Here is a 23,137-nt window from a genome sequence, read left to right on the forward strand (position 1 = left end):
CACAAATTTAGAAGACGAATGAACTCATGATACTCTCCTCTCCTCATTAGAAAAATGAGGATTCCCAATGTCCTTCTAATTTTGAAATCTATTTTGCAGTACTGACAGAGAAAACAAGGAATTTAAAAAAAAATACTCAAAAACATCTATACTGCACATTCTGGACAAGTCACTGTTAGCTTATCCATAGAATCAAATATTATAGATGCTTCCTACGAATTTAAATTTTGCATTTAGGATTGTAAGAAATAACACTATCAAAACTGCCACTGATTTTCTTTGCCCATGGCATTAGTGGCAAATCTGTGACTTCAATTAATCTCTCTTTGACTTTAATGTTTCAGGACACTCTGATAACCAACACATTCACGTTTCCAGTTATCACTGGTGAACACTTTCACTGAACCTTTGTTAATGTCGCACTTCTAGTTTGGAACATTCCATTCCAGCTCTGCAGAATAAAGCCTAAGTTATTATTTTAAGGAAAAGAAAACAAAACCAGCAACAAAACAAATCAAAACAAATCACAGAAAGTCAAATTTTACAGCTTCCATACAACTCAGACTTGAAAACACATCATCTTTTATTGATCATATCCCAAGGTCTTCACGCACCTGATGATCAAAGAGGAGGGAAAACACGTCCCTCACTGCCTCAGGGATATCTTTTCTTATTTTACCTTTCTGATGTTTCATATTCCTCAGCCTGTCTCTCATTTGAGGCATTTTTCTCACCTACAGTTAAACTTATTGAAACTTCTGGAGAGATTGTGTTGCTTTTCTTCTTTATTACTATTTCAATTAAGGCAATTCCTTCCTTTCAATCCATTAATGCATCAGGACTCATCTAAGTTAATTTGTGATGCATTTGAACTGGAGGAACTCTGGCTGCACACCTTTATGAAGAGATTGCAGTTGAGAGAAAAATCAGATCCACTTGATGGAGGCTAACAGATCTTCTACTGACTTGTCATTTTTGGGGATTTCCCTTGACTGTAGTCACCACATCTTTTGTTCTCTAAACCTATTTTTACAAGTCATTAGAATACCAACTTTTGATTATTTAATTTTTGTAAAAGATTAACATCCTAGAGCAGTTAATGTTTTTTGTGAACACAGTGGTGGTGTGGCATTCTGCCATTAGTTTGATAAAATGACAGCCACTATAAAAGAAGTTTGGTCTACAAGCTCTCTCTTCATATGCTTTTTCTGAAAAAACAGTCTTGAACAGATGAAATAATTAATGCAGAGGACTTAAAACTTTTCTTTTTAAGACTAAGTTAAGTCACAAAATTTAGACTGAGATCTAGATTTCAAAAGTTCTTTCTGGGATTAAGTAAGTCCCATGTTAAATCTGTTTAAGAAGGACTTGTCATCCACAAAACTCAGATATCTCCACCTCTGGGTAGTCTCCCACTCCTAACTGCCCCTATTTCCATGCAACCTTTGAAGTCCTTCCAACAGCAAAATCTTATTTTCTCCTACACCTTCTAGAAATCAAAATAGGAGAAAACCCAAATTCAAAAGGAACTCTGAAAAATTCAGAAAGGTTAAGTAGATTTAACAAAAAATTATTCAGGCCCTAGAAAATCAGTCAGGATTTTCTGACTGATTCAGTGAGGAGCATAAGTTTCATTGTATGTATTCAAACTATTTGAAAATATATTTTAGAGATATTTCACAATGTTGATGCTCCTTATCCTCTATTTGATAAGAATCTCTTTGCAAAAAACCTTTGTGGTGCGCAGTGCAGTAGCACAGAGTTCAAAGCCATGTCTGCTTAAAGCAGGAGGCTGAACTTCCTGAGTTCTCCACACTTCTCCTTCAACATATATTATCCTACGAGCTCACAAATACAAATCTAGATAGGGGGAGTAAAAAATAAAATGAAATACCTAAGATTTTTGGTTATTTTCTTGGGGAGATTTTTGTTTTGAGGACATTAGTGGGAGTCTTGGGGTTTTTAATACATTTTTGGAAAGACATTTTTTCATTTGTAACCTAGCTATAGTTGTGTTTCTTATTTACAGTCCCAGTCTTCCAGAAGAGGGAGTTTGATCCTTTGCCACAGTAATCTAAGAATGAGCAGCTGCAGGTTCCAGATATGACACTTGCAGGTTTCTCTTTGATGAGATTCAAAGAGTAACATGTGTGCCATGTTGTCACAGGTTAAAGTGCTGTAAGACCACAGGCTACAGCTCACTCAGTGGGAAGAAGACTTTTGACATTTGAAAAAGCCAGGTTAACAAAGCTCAAACATAACAACATGGAAACCAAGAGGAAAAAAAATGAAAGTTGAAAAGAAGCTTTTAACACAGCACAAAAAATTGACACATTTTGCTGTAAGTTTTGTCTGGAAGCTGAAAATTCTTGAAACTCTCAGAGCAGGGATGGCAAACAAACCCTGTTTCCTGGTGGCTGGTTCACACAGATTATGAGTGAAGTATGATCAGATTACAGAAGAAATTATGTGATGGGGTTGATGCAACAGCAGGAGCATGTCCTGGTGATCTATAAGCTTTCCAGCTCACTCTTATTCTTCTAGGAAATAATGCATTTATTCTGCAGAAGGATTGGATAACATTCTCAATATTTAATAGAGGATCCCTCTTTACTCAAGCTTCTGAGTCAAATGGGACAAATGGGAATGTTAATATGATGAAGAAAAACTTAATACTGAACAGTGTAAAATTGAAATACACAATTTGCATAGAAAAGTAGCTTTCAATGCAAAGAACAAAATACTTATAGGCAAAAAGGAGCAATTTGGTAAAATGAAGTAAGGTGATAAACTCATTTTCAATGTCTCATTCTCCACTTTGGAATATGCCCACAGAACAGCCAAAGCTCTAAAAGTTTTACTTTGCCTCAGTATAAAAGCAGATTAAAAGAAATATCTGCAGCCTACATACAACTTACCTTTCAGGACTCATTGGGCTAGGCAGGTCTGCTCCAGAACACTATAAAGGACACTACAGGAGTACAATTCTACAACTTATGTCATAAATAAGTTCCCAAGCCTACAGATACACACAGGACTACAGAAAAATTTTTTGTGCATTAAGTTGTATTAAGGTTGTACTTAAAATGCTGAAAATAGAAGTGTTCTACCATTGCTGTTAGCTGTATTTACAGAAGAGGTAGCCCAGACAAAGAAAGCTGAAATAACATTCTAAACATACTTTCCTTCCAGCATGTGACTGCTGTTTCTGTTCTTTTTGTCCCATTATTATTTCCTCCATATAATGGAGAAGATGACTGAGAGAGAGTGAGTTCAGGGACTTCTCCTGCACACTGTTAGCATGGCTGACAGATTTCCTCCTCAAACTGAGCTTGTGAGCCTGGGTGGCTTTGCCATGCAGCTTTTTCCCCTGTTGGTGACATTATTATTTTGTTAGGTTCCCACATGTCTGAGGCTCCCATAGTTTAGGCAAGTTTCTCTCATACTCCAAGATTACCAAACTTCTCAAACTACTTATGTTTGGATTGTTTTGGATTCTTTTTTAATAACTTTCTCTTATAGCCAGAAAATCTTGTCAAGAATAGAGATATTAAGGAAAGTGGAAGCTGTTACATCTGTGACACCTAAAGGTCCAGTCACAGAGCCTGTGCCTGGAGTGTTTTGTCATTGGTCTCTGTGTGTTGTAAATTTTTTTTTTTCTTAGGAGTTTGATCCTATCTTTGAGCTGAAGGAAGGTAGCAGGTGGCAAATCTGACTGCAAGAAACCATGGATGCCAATTCAGGAGCTCTGAAACACCATCTAGTAGTTTCAAAAAGTGTTTCCTGAAAACACGATCTTAAATACCTTCATCAGTTACTTGAATTAAACTACATGGATGTGATCTAGCATTCATTAATCCATATTAAGTAATACATAATTTGTATTAATATCTGTGATGCAAAGTCAAGACCTGCCTAATACACATCTAAAATGAGGTAAGAAGCTGGTGTTAAAAGTATTGCAGGGCCATAACACACTATTTTCCACTATGCAAATGATATGCAAATAACAGCTACACTGAACGACCTTGGTTTGTTTTAGCAGTCTATTTAAAAAGCAACAACCAAAAGATGCTTTGGCCCATGTACATAAGTAACAACTTTATAACAAAACTATTGCTATTTATGAAGTGACTGGTGCAGATTCACTTTCCAGTCACGACAAGGGTATAATCTGAAAATACAACCTGTGGTATCACAGGCTAGGTAAGACATGAACATTGCTGCAGTACTTCATGCATGCAAACTTCAAATAAGCTGAATGTTAGCAGATGTGTCATCAACAGCACATTCACCACCAGGAACTCCCTAAGCAACCCCATGAAACTCAAGGTGCTGGACTTGTTCATAAAGCTTGACTGACACCAGCCAGTGCTGGCTCCGTGCAGCCCAGACAAAAGAGCCCTCATTGCATTTTCCAACTTTCAGAAATTTAGTGTTGCATTAAAAAAATCGCTTCTTTCTAAAGCCACCTCCAAATTCACCCTTCAGCCATTCTCTTTCTAATCCAAACACATTCAACCACAAATCTAAGTTTTGGCAGTGCAAACCCAGAGCCTTTGAAGATGATAATACTCTGCTTGACTACTTTGTCAAATACTTTTTACACTCCTCAGGTTATGCAAATTACAAACACTTCTGCTACTGAGTGCTATTTATCAGCATGATATTACTTTTTTTCCCTCTCACCAGAAGGAAGAGAACTGATTTAACTCCTGAACGAGATGTTGTCACTGTCCAGCTGCAGCAGAAAGTTCAATTATCTTCCTTCCAGGCTCGACATCCTTAGAACAAGTGCATGTGTACACATGTACACTGAGATATATCACATTATGCCAGCACACAGAAATGGACCTGAACTGGACCTGTCTTTTCCTCTTTTGAAAACAGACAAGACTCAAATATAAGTTAAATTTAAAAACTGACTAGAAACATACCTAACTCATGGTAACCTTCTTCATTCATTCCAGAAGAGAGGCTCCTTTTGGGCCACCGGTGTGTCCAGTGGACCCATGACAATGTCAAGCCAAAGCCCCTCCTCCTTACATACTCTAACTAATACCATTTTGAAAGAAAATCTCAACAAAATAAAAAAAAAGCATTTTTTGTTTTCAGAAGGTATTAAAAGGATGTTTCAGCAGCACTTAGCCTCACTATCATGTGGCTGAAAATTGCTCTGGAAACAATCCAGCCAGAACCCAACTGGAGTAAGGATCTCCTACTGAAGAGAAGCAAGCAACACAAAGAAAGAAACAAAAATACTGTCTGCACCAGATAAACACTGTTTGGGGCTTTTGGTCTTGTTAGATGCAGCCTAATCTGGGAGCTTTTTGGGGCTTTGTGCTGGATCTGCGCGGATTTAACCTCTACTCTTGAGAGAGTAAAGCCAGAGTCCCCTGTGAAAATCAGGTCAGACAGAACTGTTGTTCATCAACAGTCCATTCCCACACTTCTAGAACACAAACCACCTTTTTCCTTGACGTATACACAGCTTCTGTACTGACACATGCACATACAACTTGGCTGAGGTAAAATCTGCCTGCTCACTACAAACTCTGCACTTTACCATTAAAGGTCAAGCTAAGGAGAAAATGAACCAAACACAAAGCAAACCGAAATGGGAGCTACACAACACAGAGAACTACAAAGCAACAGGTGCCTTTGGAAACAGGTTTTCACATGGAAAAGCACAATAAAATAAATTAAAAAACACAAAGACTAAAAAAACAAGCATTGTTCTTCAAAAAAAAAAAAAAACCAAGCCAAAACAATTAAAATCTAATTTTAAAGAGTACTCAAAATCAGATGACTTAATATGCTACAGTTTCCAGGTTTGTGAACAAAACCAAGAGATTGGATATGACCCTTTGTTGTATGTCACTTCATTTAAAAATGTAAGATAAACATAATTAATTGGATTCACCTTCAAAAAATTAATCTTGGATAATATTTTTGGCATAGTTCTCTTAGTCAAGAGAATTTGGAAAGGGAAACAGTGGAGTAAGAGAAGATATATGCAGATGTTATTCAGACATGTAGAAAGTTACTTTGCCTCCACATCTGAAAGTACATCTTTATTATTTATTATTTATGCAAATAGACAACAAATCACTTGTCCAAGTGAAAAATAATTAATTTCCATGTAAACTGATATAAACTGCTTCTAAGGAGATTATAATCTCTGCGGTGCCACACAATGCGCATTTATTTCCTTTTGAAGGAACCACTTTGCACTCTATACCGGGTTTCCTTTTAGATTATGTAATTTTACTTGTTGTGGAGTCGAAAGGAGAGAAACACAAATGTTTTGGCTCTAAGCAGGGACAGTATTATTCCAAACCATAAGGAACCTTGTGCCCTGCTGGAGCAGCACACGTTTCACAAGAACAGAGCCTGGATGATGCGGTTTTACCCTGCCAGCAAGAGCATCACACATCTGCAGTGGCCCCCAGCAGGGACTGTCTGACTACAGGCAAAGGGTCATCTCACATGGCAAGAGCAGCCTCCAGCATGGATTGGAAATAGAAGAAAAACATTTGACGTACTTGGATCTGACAAGATTGAGTCGGTTTTCGGCAAAAATTGGTCACAGCGGACTCCTTGGTAGCCCTCTTTGCACCTGAGGAAAAGGGGATAAATGACAAACATACGCATGCGGCAGTGAAAGGTTAATCTCAAGGCACCAAACCAACCCTGCCAACACAGCTCCACAATACGCGAGTTATTTGCACTCTAATGGGAGCATGGTTATTACTGGAACACAGTGGAAGCAGGTAAAATCATTTGTGTTTCAAAAAATTTCCCCTCAAACCTTTCGATTATTTTAGAAACTAGGAAAACATACATTGTTCTAGCACAACCATTCTTTTATACATCAATTCAGTGAAACAACCAAAGGAAAAACCAGTATAAAGTATGCATAGCTACAAGTAAAATAAACTCTTCAGGTAACATAGCACTTTATAAAGCTTCCATGCTGCACAAAACATGAGACAGACAACTTCTCTTTGGCTGTCTGAAAAAGCAGGGAACAGTTAGCTAGCCATTAATTTTAATACCAGTTTATACTGTGCTCAGATAGACATCACCAGGCATTGTTTGCAAGCAGGAAGTTTAAGATGCCTGTGAGATTAGATTTTAAAGCACATAAACCAGAATACCCTCCTGCCTCAACAAACAAGAACTGGCTTTGACTGAGATTGTAATACTATTATTTATCTTGAAGCCTTACTTTGAAGAAATTCCATTTGCTGCTTTTGAACTGTTCTCAGAAGTCTCATTTCAACTAAGTGTATCAGAATCAGATCTTTAATTATTTATTCGTCAAGCAGTTTTTCAGAGGAAAGTGATGGACACTTTAATTATAAATGATAGCACCAGGGATTCCTTATCTCCCAATGCTCTTGCACATCACATAAGCAATATGCTCAAATCAGCATCACCAGCTTTCATTAGGGTTGACAACTGCAGCTTGAATGATGTGATAATGTCAGGAGAAGAAGTTATCTGTTCCTTCACAATGTTTGTACTCAGGCCTCCTCTAAATGTTGCCTTTTAATAAGCTTTTGGTTTTATAAATTAATGGTTCAATGAGAAGTGCATCTCACCAGCACTGACTCAGGGATTAGGAAGAACATTTGTGAGAAAATATGTAAAATACGTTCCCATCAGACCAAAAATGTAGTAAAAATCTGCAGTAAGATTTTAAACCCCCATACATATAATATTTCAACACCTCCTTTTTGACCTTTCTCCCTGATGGATATGAGGTACTGCTTTGGAGATCAGCTTCCTCCCAGTACTTGCCTGTCTATAAAATAACTGACTTGAAAAAACTGTTCAGGTTTTGTTTCATTCAGATCCCATGACAGCAGCCATAAGCTATTGGTCAATGAAAAAATGTTCAATTAATTAAAACTGTCCACTAGTCAGAAAAACTGAAGCCCACATGTACTCAGGTACTGACACATGCATCTTCTGCCTCTGATTAAGAAACATCAGAAGCTGCCTCACATCAAAAAGAAACCCTTCTTCACAGTCTTGAGAGGAGCTGGCAGACCTCATACAAAGTTTAAGTACAACCTGCCCTGGTGGGGATTCTTGCCTTTCTATGAGCATTTTCTATTCACTTTTTGACACACATTTGTACCTGCCCTGGTTATAAATCCCATATTACAGACTTAAGACCCTCTATGCTACACTGTTGGTCGTACAAGCATGTGAGGAGAGAGTCACAGAGTGGTATCTCCTGGAAGAGCTGTGCCCCGTGCTCATGGGTGTGCGTGGACATTTTCACTTACCTGTACCTCTGACAAACATGCCACAAGAGGAATGTGTTTCTTTCAAAATTTAGTACAGAGGTGGATGATACTCCAAAGGACAATCTTTTAATGAAACACCATAACCTCACACTCAGACAATACCTACTATGGTGAGACTGCACCTTGAATGCTGTGTCCAGTTCTCTGTCCCTCAGTACAAGAGGGACATTCAGGTGCTGGAGCGAGTCCAGACCAGGGCAATGGAGCTGGTGAAGGGAGTGGAACACAAAGGAGGAGTGCTGAGGGAAATGGGGAGGTTTAGCCAGAGAAAAGGAGGCTCAGGAGGGGCCTTACTGATCTCTACAGGTCCCTGAAAGGAGGGTGCAGGGAGGTGGGGCTGGTCTCTTCTCCCAGGTAAGAAGTGACAGGATGAGAGGGAATAGCCTCAAACTGCACCAAGGAAGGGTTAGATTGGGTATTAGGAAAAAATTCTTTACTGAATCTGTGGCCAGGCATTGGAACAGGCTGCCATGGGAAGTGATGGAGTCAGCATCCCTGGAGGCATCCCACACCACACCTGTGTGGATGTGGTGCTGAGGGACATGGTTTAGACATGGGTTTGGGTTAACAGTTGGACCTACTGATCCTAGAGGGCTTTTTCAGCCTCAGTTATTCTAGAATTTGATGGCCAAACATAGCTTAGTTTTTTAAACTGCATTAAGTTTTTCAGCAAAGATAAAAATTAAGTCTTCTACTTCCCTTAAAAAATTCTTTTTTTAAATCTCTGAAAGCAAATAATAGCAATAATTGCTCTGCCATTATGACACCTGAGTTCAAACTTTTGCACGTTAAGCCCTTAAGCCTTGCAGAACATACATTTGACAGTTATAATGCTACAATATGATAAAAGTTGATCATGTGGCATCCCACCATCTCAGCTAAATCATCTACCATGTGTCCTAAATAGGCAGATGTGATATGCACACATGCTGCTCATTGGCATCACACCTCTAGGTAAGAGAGCACAACAACTCACTGCAGAAAACCCTACGAAAGCAGCACTGTGGTGACACATACAGCAGTTCAGCAAAGTCCAAATGAGGTCACTCAATATTGCCATATGCAGTGTGAATGATCAAATACATATTTATGGATGCATCAAAAGAGCCATGAGTTACCACAGTAACCTTGAGAAATGCTCAGGTGCAGCTCATGGTTTCAGAAATGATCACTCAATTCCAAGACAAACTAATGTTTATTAGAGATACCATTAAAAAAAAAAAAAAAAAAGGAAAAATAGAAAAGAAAAAGAATGTGGATAAGGTATTGCCTGTAGTGAAGGAAAAGCATGATGTGCATGTGGGACCCCTGCAGTAAAGGCTGGAGAGGACAGCCTAAGATCCATTCCAGCACCAGGAACAGCTCCTCTCCTCTTCTGAAGCACTGCACTGCATCAGCAGGCTTGGGCTTAATGCACACAATGGCAAAGGGGTGTAAAAATCGTGTTAAATGCAGCCCCTTTGCAGAGTAAATAGGGAAAAAAAAGGTATTCTCTTTTTGCGTTCAGATTTTCACCTAAATGAGTGTGTCTGTCTAGGCTCTAGACCAAAAATATCATCAGGATTGTGCTGTATGAATGGAATTAGCTAAATCCTTCTGATTACAAGGTATGAAAAGACAAGCACAGGTAAAGCTACTCTGCACTGCTGAAATGCTTGCAAACAGCATATCCCTAACTGATAAGTGCTAAATTCAGCTAAGATTATTTCATCATGCCTTCTTCACATCTTTTTTTGGCAATGTGCTTTCCCAGATGATTTTTTGAGGTCACCAGTCACAAACTGCATTGTGCATTGCACTTTGTGAAGTCACACAATGACCTCTGTGTGAAAACTTACAGGCAGAAACACATCTCTCATTCCTCGTGAGAAGCCTTTCTCCCTTTTTACTTAAGCACATTTGCACCTAACTATGAAAAAATAAGTATGAGACTTTATTAATTCTTTCATTGTTTTGCTAATGTTAAACAGTACTACTACATGTTTGTTCTAGTCAAATAGATCACAGACACTTTGTGTGGACATTTTCCAAAACTGTTTCTTGTACAACCTTATGGAGCCAAGGGACATTTCAAACAGATGACTGTGTCACTCATAAGACTAACACAGCACTCTGATTTTTAATGTTGGATTCATTTGAAAAAGTAAAGTGAATGGGGGTGAGGGTGGAGCAAATTGCACAATAAACAAAGATGAATAATAAAATAGATTTAAGACAGCAAAAAGGGAAGAAAGAGAACCTACACAGAAGACGTAGGGCAGGACATAAAACTTTAGGCCAAGAAGCCAATACTATCACCACTTACATTTTCCCCAAAAACTTCCATATAAAGCTCCACATCCCTATTATGCCTAAATATTACTTGTCAAGGGACAGGAAGGTGGGGATGCAGAAGAGAGAGTGGCAGCAGCAAACTGCATTGGCTAGGAAAGAAGGCAACACCAAATCCCCATCCCTTTCCTCCTCCTCTCTGATATCCATCCATCTGAAATGGAAACAATTCTCCCTTTTCCCCAAGTGTGGTGATCACATTGTCTCTGACCATGTGAAGAATTATGCAGAAAATGGCTTTTCTGCACAAAGAATTTGCGAAAAATAAAGTATACGAGTTCATTTCAAATGAAAATTTTGAAAATAACATGTGGCATCTCAGGGACAGACTACACCAGAAGAGAAAGCTGTAGGACTACACACCAGGAAAATAAGCATGTCATAGGCCAAAGGTGGTCTGTAATATTAAATTAAAAAAAAGTCATAATAGCGCAGTGCCCAAAAGATTAACTTATATGAACCTATAATCTGATTCCAGTCTCATAAACAGGAGTAATCCAATTTGAAAGATGGAATTAATAGTACCTATGAAAAATGAAATTTAATTTTTGCAGTGAATCCAAATCAACACACATTTCCATCCCCTTGTAAAACTGCAAATTGGCAGTCTCAAAGATGATATTAATTAGAATGATCCATCTCAGTGGATCAGTTGCAAATTATTTTCTCCTGACACCATTATATCCCCTGCACTAAGATTCAGATGCCAGTAAGAGAACATACTGCAGCTCTTATTTATCCTCTAAGAGAGAAATCCAAGATCATGATAAGAAAATATTCTAATGGTCTATAAATTTCGATCAAGTATTTATTTTCACACAGAGAATGCAATACTCTTGAACCTGGGTCAGAGAATCAGTTACACAATAAACCTATGATAGCAAGCCATGACATTATATAGGCCATTGGGCTGTCCCACAATCTAGCCTGAAATATGCTGTAAACAACGACAAATAATTCCTTTGCTCTGCAGGTAAGCTAAATATAGATTTCTGTGCCTGCAAGGAGAATGACCTTAGCTGGCATACATAGAAATTTACATTTATTATTTGGATTGTTATTAGGTGAAGATTTTATTCACAAGGGAGGAAAAAGTAATCTTAACAGTGAGGGTCAGACAGGATATCTGGTCATTTAAGACATGCAGCCAGTCTGAGTAGAAAAGAAGCTTCCTTGGTTCCACAGATCAGGCCCCCAGATCACAAGTGAGAACGCTGTGCTCAAAACCAGAGAGAAAAGAACCCTTCAGGAAAATCAGTAGTTTGCAGTCTGCTGGTCAGGAACCCACCTGAGGTGGGAGATTCACATTCAGTTTTTGGTGTGAGAATGGAGCATGAGGAACTCAAAGCCAGGTTTTCCATGTTGCAGAAATGTCCTGATCATTTGAGTGTTATCTATTCTGAGAAGCAGCCCCTTTCTTCAAGTTCTACCCCTATGGTCTATGCTGTGCACAACATAAAACCTACTAACTAAAACTGAACTAAATTCAATATAAACACATAAAACCACACTAAATTAAAGTAACATGAATGCATGGTATTAAAAAGAACAAACTAGGGATCCAATAAGGAACTGGCTAAAGGCATACTGCTTTGGACATACTCATGAATCCCTTCAGATGGGAAGGCCTGAGCAATAATCCAGGACACTCACCCTCCTCCTATTTTCCTTTTTTTTAGTCCTTTCAAAAAAGGCAATTTTAGATAATCCCCACAACAGAGAGGCTACTTACTGTATAATAAAAGTTTCATACAGGGTTTTAACTTGATTTTGTTAAGATCTTGCAATCTATTATGTGACTGAATTAAGGTGTGTATCTGCTTCTTTTTCTTTCCTTAGAGAAATAGTACAACCCTTAAAGAATGGACAGCATCAGCTTTAAAAGGAAAACCAAAAAACCCATGTGTCTGTCAGCTTTCTTTAAAAATGTTGTAACTATTAAAAATAGGTAGAGCAAGTAACCAGAAAGGAAATTATCTTGAGAAGGCAGACAAAGAATAGTAAAGAAAGGAGGTTTTTTACATTATTTTCTGTGGAACCAGTCCAGCTGAAACACTCTAACATCATAGAGAAATTATAGTCCAATTGTTAAAAAATCATATTTATGGTTGGTACAATTCACTGTACTCTTCAGTATGTAAATTGCCAGTGCAGCTCTCTCAAACAGGGAAGGACTGCTATGCTCTCTCAGTAGATGGCATAAAGAGTAGAGGTCACAGCTACTAAACCCTGAGACATTGCCCAGATTTAGATAATAAAACTTCCACCTAATTTGTTGACTCCATTGTTTCAGGATCCTTTAGCCTTGGAGAAACTAAATGGGGACACTTTAGTAAATAAATCCTCTGTAGGAACCACTGAACTAAATGAGGCTTTTAACATTTGAAAAGGAGTTCTGTGCATTTGACTTAAATGCCTCATCCATAATTATGCTGGAACTACTGAATGATCATTCCTCTCCTGATATAGATGGCTTGCCTTCTTTGTCTTTCCTAACAGGTAGGTCATAACAAGAAATAAAATTAACAAGACACGTTAGTAAAGCCATTCAAGCCATCCAGCCATCCATGACAGCGCCTGAACTGATGATAATTTCCCTTCCCTCAACAACAGACAAATTTTCTTTAATTTGAAGGTGTTTCCTTAAAAGAAAAAAAAAAAGAAAAAAGAAAGTTTCATGTTCTTAACCAATGCACATAGCCTAAGCACAATTCTTACATAACGGTTCCAGACTACTGAATTCACTTAGAACTCTGGTTAGATTTTGTATCCAAAGATATATAAATATATTATTGATAGTTACTTGCTATCAAATTCATTTGTGGCATATCCACACCTGGATAAACAGTTCACACCAATACAAGGTCTTTGTGCTTTTCAAGGGATAAGAAGTACCTGCCTTAATCTCCTTAACAACAAACCACATCTGTAAACCACAAAGAAACCTTAGAAATGGTCTGTGAGTATTATCTAATAACCCAAATGTTTAACCAACTAACTGAGCAATCATTTCTTTGCTGTTCTGAGTTTAACCAACCAGAAAAACTGAAAAGCTTTGATTAGGTTTCTCCACAAGATACCTCTGTGATCAATGATTTACCATGGATGATAAATGAACACAGTCTTTCATTATGCACGGCAGTCATCAGCCACGAGAAAGATTTAGAATAAATGGAAAGTGATTTCATACCATATTCAAAGCCTCACACAGCACAGATGAAAGCCACCTTCAATACTTGAAAAAACAAATGAAAACAAGACCCTTGCTTTATATTAAGCCTGCCCAAGATTGCCATTTTATAAATAAAAACCTTTCAAAACTCTTCTTGAAAACATCTGCCAGGGACCTAGTTAGAAAAAAATATCTAAGAAATCAATAAAAGGACTGAAAGATGTAAGATTTATATTTGGTATCATGGGGTTAGGTGCCCTTCAAGAGCCATTTGTTAAAGATGGCAATTATAACAACAAATGAGATAATTGTAAGGAGAGGTGCAAACTCACTCCTGAGTGGCTTCACAGGTTTGCTGGATGTGTCTCTTCCCACTTCCCTCCCCACAAATATTACAAGCCCAACATTAAAATCTTTGGCTTCCAGCTACTTAATAAAAGCAACAGAGCCCTGGACTTTTTTCAAAAACTGTCAAATACATTTTTCACTTTATTACATTGAATATTTCCCAATTCAATAGTACGACCAAAAATACTCAGAGAAATTAATTTTTTTGTTTCAAGCCCAAGCTAGAAGCACAAAGGATCCTTTGCTTATCATGGCAAAGGCATGCAAGACTTCCAACCGTGGCCCTGCATAATAAAGGCCATTTTTCAAATGGCAGCAAAACTTTCTATTTAATTTTTTTGACAAAACTTAAAATACACCCAGGAACTCAGCTTGTCTAGTCATAATATCTACATGGAATACTGCTTGTCACAGACTCCTCTCCTAAAAAGCTCAAGGTCACACCAAGCCAGTGTTTACCTACAGAGACAGGAACTCAAAACCCCTCAGTAATTCAGTGATCCATTTGCTTTGTACCTGTTTTTACACCTGGCTTGAAAAAAATAATTGGAGCCACTCAGACGTGTCAGTAAAGTATCCTTAACTCCTACAGATGTTCTACACAAACCATGTCCCTGACTTCAAGGCAGGAGATATGGTCTCCACACATCACATTTCAGAGATAAGAACAATTTGACATGCACTGTAATTGCCTACCAAAGTTCAAACAGAGGAACATTTTGCAGAATAACCCTTCCTTAGCATATTAAATATCATTTAGAGCCCAGAGGAAGACTAGTTTTAAAATTCAAACAGGCCACTCTCTGGAGATCTATAAAATTGCTGACAAAAAACCTAAAAATCTTTAAAGTTGCCCTATTATACAGAAAGTTTTAGTCTTGTGCAGAATATTCTTTTTTCTGAAAACTGTATGTATTGAAATGACATTATGGCATAAGTCTCACTACATAGATGTAGCCTTCTGAAAAAAACCCACACCACAAAAAATTCTAGGGAATCAAGTGTTTTGGTCCAGGAGTTATTAATGCAACTTAATAAAGCTTCACCAGTCAAAATATTTGTAATTTAGTGGGCTTTGGATGAGCATGGTTCAGACCACAGGGTGTGTACTAGCTGCAGGAAATACCCCTTGACGACAGATAGTACCTGACCCATCAGTGACATTATTATTTACTTGTGCAAAATGGGAACTTTTTCCCCAATGGAAAACCAGGAATGTGGATATTTTCTATCTAAGATAAAATTATGCACAGAAAAGAATAGTGTTCACAAAAGGACCTGCTACATTTGAATGAACAATTTTCATCTCTTCTCAACACTTTTTGTAGAAAGTAGGCAGTTGCATGAGAAGCCACCCATGCTCTGCCACCACCTGCCAAGCCCAACAAAAAGGAAAACTTTGAGGATTGGAGTATTATGAAATAACAGTAACTCCAATAGGTAGCACAGATGTGACATGCTTGCTGCCAGAACATACTGGTCATACATACAAGACTCTTTCTTGATTCCATTTTCAAAATAATGGCAGCAGAAAGCAACAATCAGGAAAGCCATTGTTCCCATTTAAGATCATTTTGTGGATTAGAATTAGTCTCTGACAAGACGTCCCGAGGAAATTTGATGAATACATTTGCTTCTCTTGAACTCCTAATCATAAATCAACTGAACTGAACTCAGCCATGTGTTCCTGATAATTCTCTTCTGAATTCAGGTGAAAGAAAGGCAGCAGAGCTCACACTGCCTGTAGACAGTGCTACAAAATCCTCCCCATCACATACACACAAAAGGAGCAGAACAGGTCATTCTGATTGTATTCATTCTTATTTCAAAGGAACTAATTTCTGAAGACTAAAACCTTCAGAAGGAAAAAAGCAGAGGTTGCCTGCTCAGCAGCTCAGCTCCAGGAGCCACCCCACTCTCCTTTTGTGTGACCTTCAGCCTGTCAGTGAACAGCATCATCATCCCTGCCAGTGCTGCTGGAATAGCAGTGTCACAAGATCAGCACAGCCTTCCCTGTGGCTGGAATTATTTGAGGTAAAGTTATCAACAGATATGCAATAATGGTGGCAATGTAAACACTAAAGCCATTTGGGTAATAAAATAAATGCACCTTTGTCATTTTGTGCAGAAAGGAGAAATCCTGTATTGTCAAGCTCACTTATTCATTATGGTTTTTTTTCCAGGAAAAAATACTGAGAATTTTTATAAAGTGAAGCTAGGTTAATGAAACATGCATTAAACATTGATTACAAGAAAACTTAGGACATTCTAATTTTCATTTTTAGATTGAGATTCTAAAATATTAATATACCAAGTAAGAACAAAGCAAATCTTGGCATTTCCATCCACTGCCATGCAGGATACGAGCCCCTTTCTAGAAACAGGACATAAAGTTTCTGTTCTGTTCTGGAGCACAGAACAGAAACTGCTGGCTTTGGCTGGAGTAGAGCTCATTTTCTTCACAGTAGCTGGTCCAGAGCTACATTTTGGATTTGTGCTGGATTCAGAGTTGATAATACAGGGATGTTTCCCTTGCTGCTGAGCTGCGTTTGCACAGTGTAACGAGGCCTTTCCTGCTTCTCGCACTGAGGAGGCTGGGGTGCACAAGGAGCTGGGAGAGGACACAGCCAGGACAGCTGGCCCCAAGTGACCACACCACACGGTGCCATGCTCAGCAATACAAAAAAGCTGGGAGAAGGACAAAGAAGAGGGTGACATTTGGAATGATGATTTCTGTCCTCCCCAGCCATCTCCTGCTGGGAGTGGCCGAACACCTGCCTGAGGATGGGAATTGGCAAATTTATTCCTCATTTTGCTTTGCTCATATGGAGAGAGCTTTTGTTTTCCCTATTAAACTGCCTTTTCTTCCACCCACAAGATTTCTCCCTCCTCCCCTTTCAATTCCCCTCCTGTCTCAGGGGGAAGGAGCAGCTGCAAGGCGCAACACTGAGGTGAAAGCACAGCAAACAAGCAGGGAGGAAAGCCTTGCGTCAATGACCTCTGAGGCTGGGTACCAGCCAAACCACAGGCATGCCAAGGCCAGCAGGGCTCCAGTATCCAGACATGCTCAGCATCACCATTTAGATTCAAGAGTTTTTCTACTTTTACTCCTTTTTTAGGGCCTTAATGCCAGTAGTGCCACAGAGATTCAGAGGAAAGACTGCAAGTTGGCGTGCAGCAAATCTGCAGAGAAACAGGGGCTGCTCGAAGAAACCTGCTCTCTCTATTCCCGTGTAATTTCCCACCTGGGCAGACAAGAAGGAAAACACTCAGCACACCAGAAGAACTTTCAGGGCTGCCTCTGGAACACAGCATCCCAACAACAGAGCTGTAAACAGCACAGGCGGGGGCTCCTGCAGGTACAATTGCCAGCTGAGTGCCCAAAAAATACTTGGAAAACATCAGCTCTGCCTTTGACCCAGTCTTCAACTTGTCAAAGAGACAGCACTGGTGCCTTTATGACTTACAGGTTAGTTATTTTTCACTGTCAAAAAATTCACTGACTACACACTTGAGTCTCATCCCTCTACCTCTCTTGATATCTTGTTCAATTCTCTAAACATCTCAGAAGCTCAAGGTTTTGTTGTTTCAGTATAATGCTACAGCTGCTTATTCAAATAGATGGAACAGAGGCAAACAGCTCACCAGAGATTATTGCTCACAAATTACCATGCTTTTTGGTAAAATTTGGCAGCCCAAGGTGTGTTCCATGATGCAGCAGTTATTTCATTAACTGAGTTAGCTAATCTAAGCTTACCTTGGACATTTCTTAATTCCCTTTGTTACAGACTATTCTAAATGAAATATTGCCACCCTTGATATTTTCATTCTGTTGCTATTTACTAGCATTTCTCTCCTCATAAATGCACAGCTAAATAACTGCATTTATATAGAAATTGATTGTTCAAAAGTCAGACCAGCCCTGCAGTGAAACAGTTTATCTCACTTTTGTGCATGGAATTGATATATGAAAATATTTATACTATGACTGGAGTAATTACTCTACAAACTCATTATATGTTTACCTGCACCTCTAATGAGGTTTTCCCCCCATTTGTATGTAGTAAGTTCCTTTAAATGTCAGTACATAGATCAGAAAATAAAAAACGACCAGCCTTGCTTTTTCCAATAATACCAAATAACCTTTTCCTTCTTGGTTGTCTTTGCTGTCTTTCACATTTATTAGAAATGAGACACTCATTAATTTTATTTATTTTTACCAACTCAGTGTGTTTCTAAACAGAAGAGAACAGTTCTGAAAAATATCCTCATCATCTTTTGCTTATTGCTGAAATATGTTGGCTCTTCCTTTTAGAAGTTGTTGTCCTTTTACTCCCCTCCACTACTTAAATGATCTACACTGTAAATTCAATTTGGATTTTATCCTGCTAAGATGATTTATACTATATTTTTCATACAAAACAATACTTCCATTTTGAAAAATGGAAAAAGCATAAAACCTGGCTTAGAGCTATGCTACTCCATTTTACAGAGAAAAGGTAAGACTCAGTAACAAAATGATGCCTTATTACATCCACTTGAAGAGCTGAAACCCATAGTTCTCCAGCCCAAATATGTTCCTACCAAGTGCTTAGTGGGGAAGAAAACGTCTCAAAATATCTGGATAATATTTGAATGAAACATTTAAGATAACCAGCATAAAGAGAGGGAATACATATACTTATAGTTTAAAATTCTGGATTTACTTCATACAAGTCTGAGTTCAAGATTCATAAAGAAAAAGACATCAACTGCACTACAAGTTGGTATTGCTTTCAATTTATTTTGTGCTAAACAATCTGTAAGCATTCACATGGGACTTACAGTGAAATGGTTTAATTTGATTTGATATAAAATTTTTAAATGGAACCTGATGCAATAGAGATTAATACACTCATGCTACCAACTTGGAGTTAGCATCATGACTAAACATCTCAAGCCTTATAAATAACATTAAGGAAGATACACACTGCTGTCCGTTTCTTTTATACGCTTAATGAACTTTTTAAAGATTGCACTATTGATTTAAATCCATGGGTTTTAAATCCATGTTCACATTAACTTCCTTCTATTATTCCTCTGGAGTCAAAAAACCTCCACAAAATGAATGAAAACAGATATCTCTGGGGCAAAAGTCCAGTTAAACCTGGGCTAGAAATCAGCATTTTAAAGTCTCAGGTTAACATGATCTAATATAAAGCATAAAATTAATTACTTATGTTTGTTCTTAGCCATTTTGACATGCCTGGCTTTATCATTTAATTTAGCCTAATTACAAGCTAAATGTTAAAAAACAAAATAAGGAACCCAAAACAAAAACAAAACACAAGAAACTTAAACTTAGTGTCTGAATTTGCAAATTGACATTTTCCCACTGATTTTAGAATATATTTCTTGCATTACAAACCATATGGCTACTACACAAAAATAATAGGAATAAAAACATCTGCATTAATTTTATCAGTCAGGTAAAAATATTTTTTAATTCCAAACAATGCTTTTTCAAGAGTTTCATCTTTTGATGGTAATCATAAACCCAAGAAAATTGTTCATCTTCATCATCTACAAAAATATCTTCTTGGCTTCATAAAAAATGGTTTTCCCAGATATTAAATATAAAATTATGCCTTATTTAAACAAACTCAATCTGCAAAGATCTACAATTTAATATAAAGGCTTCTGTCTCCAGAGCCATATCACAGAAAATTAAATCCATCAATCCTGAATTTTTTTTTTTCCTTTGAAACTTCAAAATCTTCTCGAGTCAGGAAAAAAAAGAAACATTTCAAGCAATTAGAAGGGTTTTGCATATCTATCACTGCTAATAACCTGAGTCCCAGAGTGCAGAGGAGGGGAATCAGTGCAGTCAATAAGTAACAGGGGTGTGCCAAGGAAGAGCTGCTTTCTTCAGCACCTTCCTGGAGCTGGTTTTGGGTCAGCCCCAGGCCCTTCTCTCTCCACAGAACACAGAAATAAACTCTTCCCAGTGTTACCCAGTGAAAAGACAACGAAACCACACTGAAGTACAGAAGGCTCCATTTAAACACCTCTGGTTTTCCGTGAGGGTTGCAAAATATTGTAACACGTTGCCCAGATATCCATCTTTTGAAATATTCAAAACTTAGGGGGAAAGTCCTGAACAGCCTGAAGTAACTGATCAGCTGAGAGGGAGATGGATCAGATGATCTGTAGAGATGTCTTCCTACTTCTCATCAATGAAAAGATCATTTCTCTGACAATTACAATAGTCCCTCCACTGCAAAAACAAGCGTAGAACCAACCCCCACATGAACCCCTTCTCACCCAACCTGAAACAAAATGAAAGCAATTCTAGAGAAGCAATCTTTACTGAAGCCCAATATATTTCCTCAAGTATAACTGTTAATAATCATTCAGCATCATGAGCCACAGATAAGAAGAAAAAAGAGTTCCAAATCTGAGAATAACATCCTCTGCTTTGTAAGTAAGGAGCTCACATGAATCATGGAAATCAATCACAGAGGTTCCTTTACTTACTAAAGCAATCTAGGATCTGTCTCTCCCCCTCTCTCTATATATATCTTGTTTTCTTATTTCCATGCTCCAGAGCTTGAGGAGGTCTGGTTTCATCACCATTGCTTTCAAAGTAACTCACCTCACTTAGAGCTATAATACAACAAATAAATGACATAAATGAAATGCCACGTATGAGGTGATTATATTAGTTCCATTTTTCCCCCTTTTTATGAAAACATTTGAAGACTTTTGACCTTTTTATCCTATTTTGATTGATACAGTACATTGCACCCTGAGGAGATAAAAAATAGGAAGCATGAGCTAAAGCAGAGACAGAGGCAAAGCAAAAGATTGCATACAGCTTGGAGAAAGCAATTTACAGCTAAGCAGATGGCTGGAAAAAAACAAGCCATTTTTCTTGAGTCTGGCTGATGTGATCTGCACTAATTCACTACTAGAAAGCAACTACCAAACCCATCAGCACAATAAAAGCATTTGTAAAACATTGCACCTATTTTTTTCAACCACCTCAATCAGAGGCTTACTGAATTCTTCCTAAAGACACTTATATTTCAACAATCACCCACAGCCTTTCTGCATGCTCCCGCTATCTCTGTGTATGGAGCTGAAGATTTCAGAAAAAGGAGGGCCTTTGATGATTCATAAAAAGGAAGCACCACTAGTTAGATTACAAAGAAAGTGCAGCAAAACCACTTCTGAAGTTCACTGTATATAACCGAGCTTATCCAAGCCTTGGGCCTTCCTTGGGAAGAAGGAATATGTACACAGAACAGAGGTTTCTCAGAGCAAGTGGAAATGAAAATAAGAATTAGTCTCTAGACTCCTTTTTCAATGTAGAGCCTTAGCTTTCTTCACCTCCACCTTATAGTGTCCAGCCAGCACCCAGCCATTATTTCACTGAAACAGGGGTAGTCAAATGCACTGCACAGCCTTCCTGCTGCCCCTGTATTCCCAGGAGGAAGGAAAGGATGCTCTGCTCCTTCCGTTCCCAGGAGAGGGTCTGTGGATACCTGTGGATGGTGTGCCCTGACACCTGGGTGTAGGTGGTGTAGCTCACACACCCCCAGCTCACCTCCCAGAGCAAGACTAGAACTGCTCCTTTCTGTCAAACTGAAGCTTGCCTAGCAATCAAATGCTCACATAATGCAAGGCTCACATGCTTTAAGCCCACAATCTGTTCTGTCATGCCCATCTCTCTACCGCACTTGTAAAACTTTTAAAACTCAAGCTGACTTCCAGCCACCGCAACTGAGACTACCAAACTGCTCAGCACAACCTTGCTTATCTTCAGGAGGAAGAACAGCAGTGCTCCCAAAAGACTTTTTGCACTCTAATCCCCTTATCAATTTAGCACTTACTCTTTCCTCTCCAACCCACCGCCAATGTTTATGTAACCCCTAGATGTCCCAAAGTTTGCCTAATTCAATTTCAGAAGGACAATATTGCCCCTTAAGCATTCTGCTCTACTTCCAGATGCAGCCACAAGAGCTGCTGTCTGGTGGTGGGATTGCAGTTAATTAAATCAGTGTTTCAGCATTCCTGGCCATCTGCTGAGACCATAACATTTCCTTGCTGCAGCAGAGAGGCAATGTGCCCAGCTGAGCTGCACTCACCAGGGCAATGCCTCCTGAGTGAAACCAGCTCTTCCCTCCCAGCTTCCCTGGCAAGGGACAAAGCAGCTCAGGCCAAGGCTACTCGGGAAACTCTCAAGCAGAATTCAGGCTACGGCCGCCGTGGTGTTTTGGTACCCCAAGAGCACTGTATTAACCTGAAAAGCCTGCAGATCATCTCTTTAGGTGGAATGAAATCCAAAAATTAAAGCATACTGTGGACCCAACCGCTCATGGGAATATTAAGTTTTGGGAACCCAATAAAAATGCAAGGATGCAGACAGCATCAGCAGAGCTATGGCTGGATTTTAATGCCTTCTCCTGCACACTGTGCTGTGAGGCTGAGCACTTACACCACTCTGAACACTCAGTAACTGCAATGATTTCCTTATGGATGGGGGCAATGATTTCCTTATTGCAGAATGGATCAGGCTCCCTTCCTACTTGGTGTGAGACAGAGCCCTCTCCATTAGCCAAAGAACAAGTTTAAAAAAGAAAACTACAACTGCAGAGAGAGCTAAAGACTCACTCTGTTTTTCTGCTCTTTTTATGCTAGCACTGTGCTGGTTGTTTGGTACTTTATTACTTTTGTTTGCCTGTTTATGCACCTACTCCAGCTCTCAGTAAACACAGGTTTCACAAGCATAAATAAAACATACATGAAATACGTTGCTGTCTACAGTTTCAACTCCCTCTGCACCTTCCTAATCTCCTGCATTTTATGCAGCCTATGTTCTGTAAACACAGATCCTGGGGCAGTTCAATACTCTTGTGGATGCTCCAGCAGCAGAGGACTGCTGTCATCTCTAACTATTTTAAAACTCTGAACAGATGTTTGA

At 38.7% G+C, this 23,137-nt stretch overlaps 1 protein-coding gene across 2 annotated transcripts in view; it reads right to left on the reverse strand.

Moving 5' to 3' along the window:
* Positions 1-23,137, reverse strand: part of NRG3 (neuregulin 3) — a 332,122-nt gene that overhangs the window by 88,545 nt on the left and 220,440 nt on the right. For both annotated transcript variants that reach the window (XM_058029609.1, XM_058029608.1), the window contains exon 3: positions 6,546-6,619. In XM_058029609.1, the coding sequence (XP_057885592.1) occupies positions 6,546-6,619 (74 nt within the window). The remainder of the gene's footprint in view (positions 1-6,545; positions 6,620-23,137) is intronic.

The sequence above is a fragment of the Melospiza georgiana genome, chromosome 8, assembly GCF_028018845.1.
Source record: "Melospiza georgiana isolate bMelGeo1 chromosome 8, bMelGeo1.pri, whole genome shotgun sequence".
In the NCBI taxonomy this organism is placed as follows: Eukaryota; Metazoa; Chordata; class Aves; order Passeriformes; family Passerellidae; genus Melospiza; species Melospiza georgiana.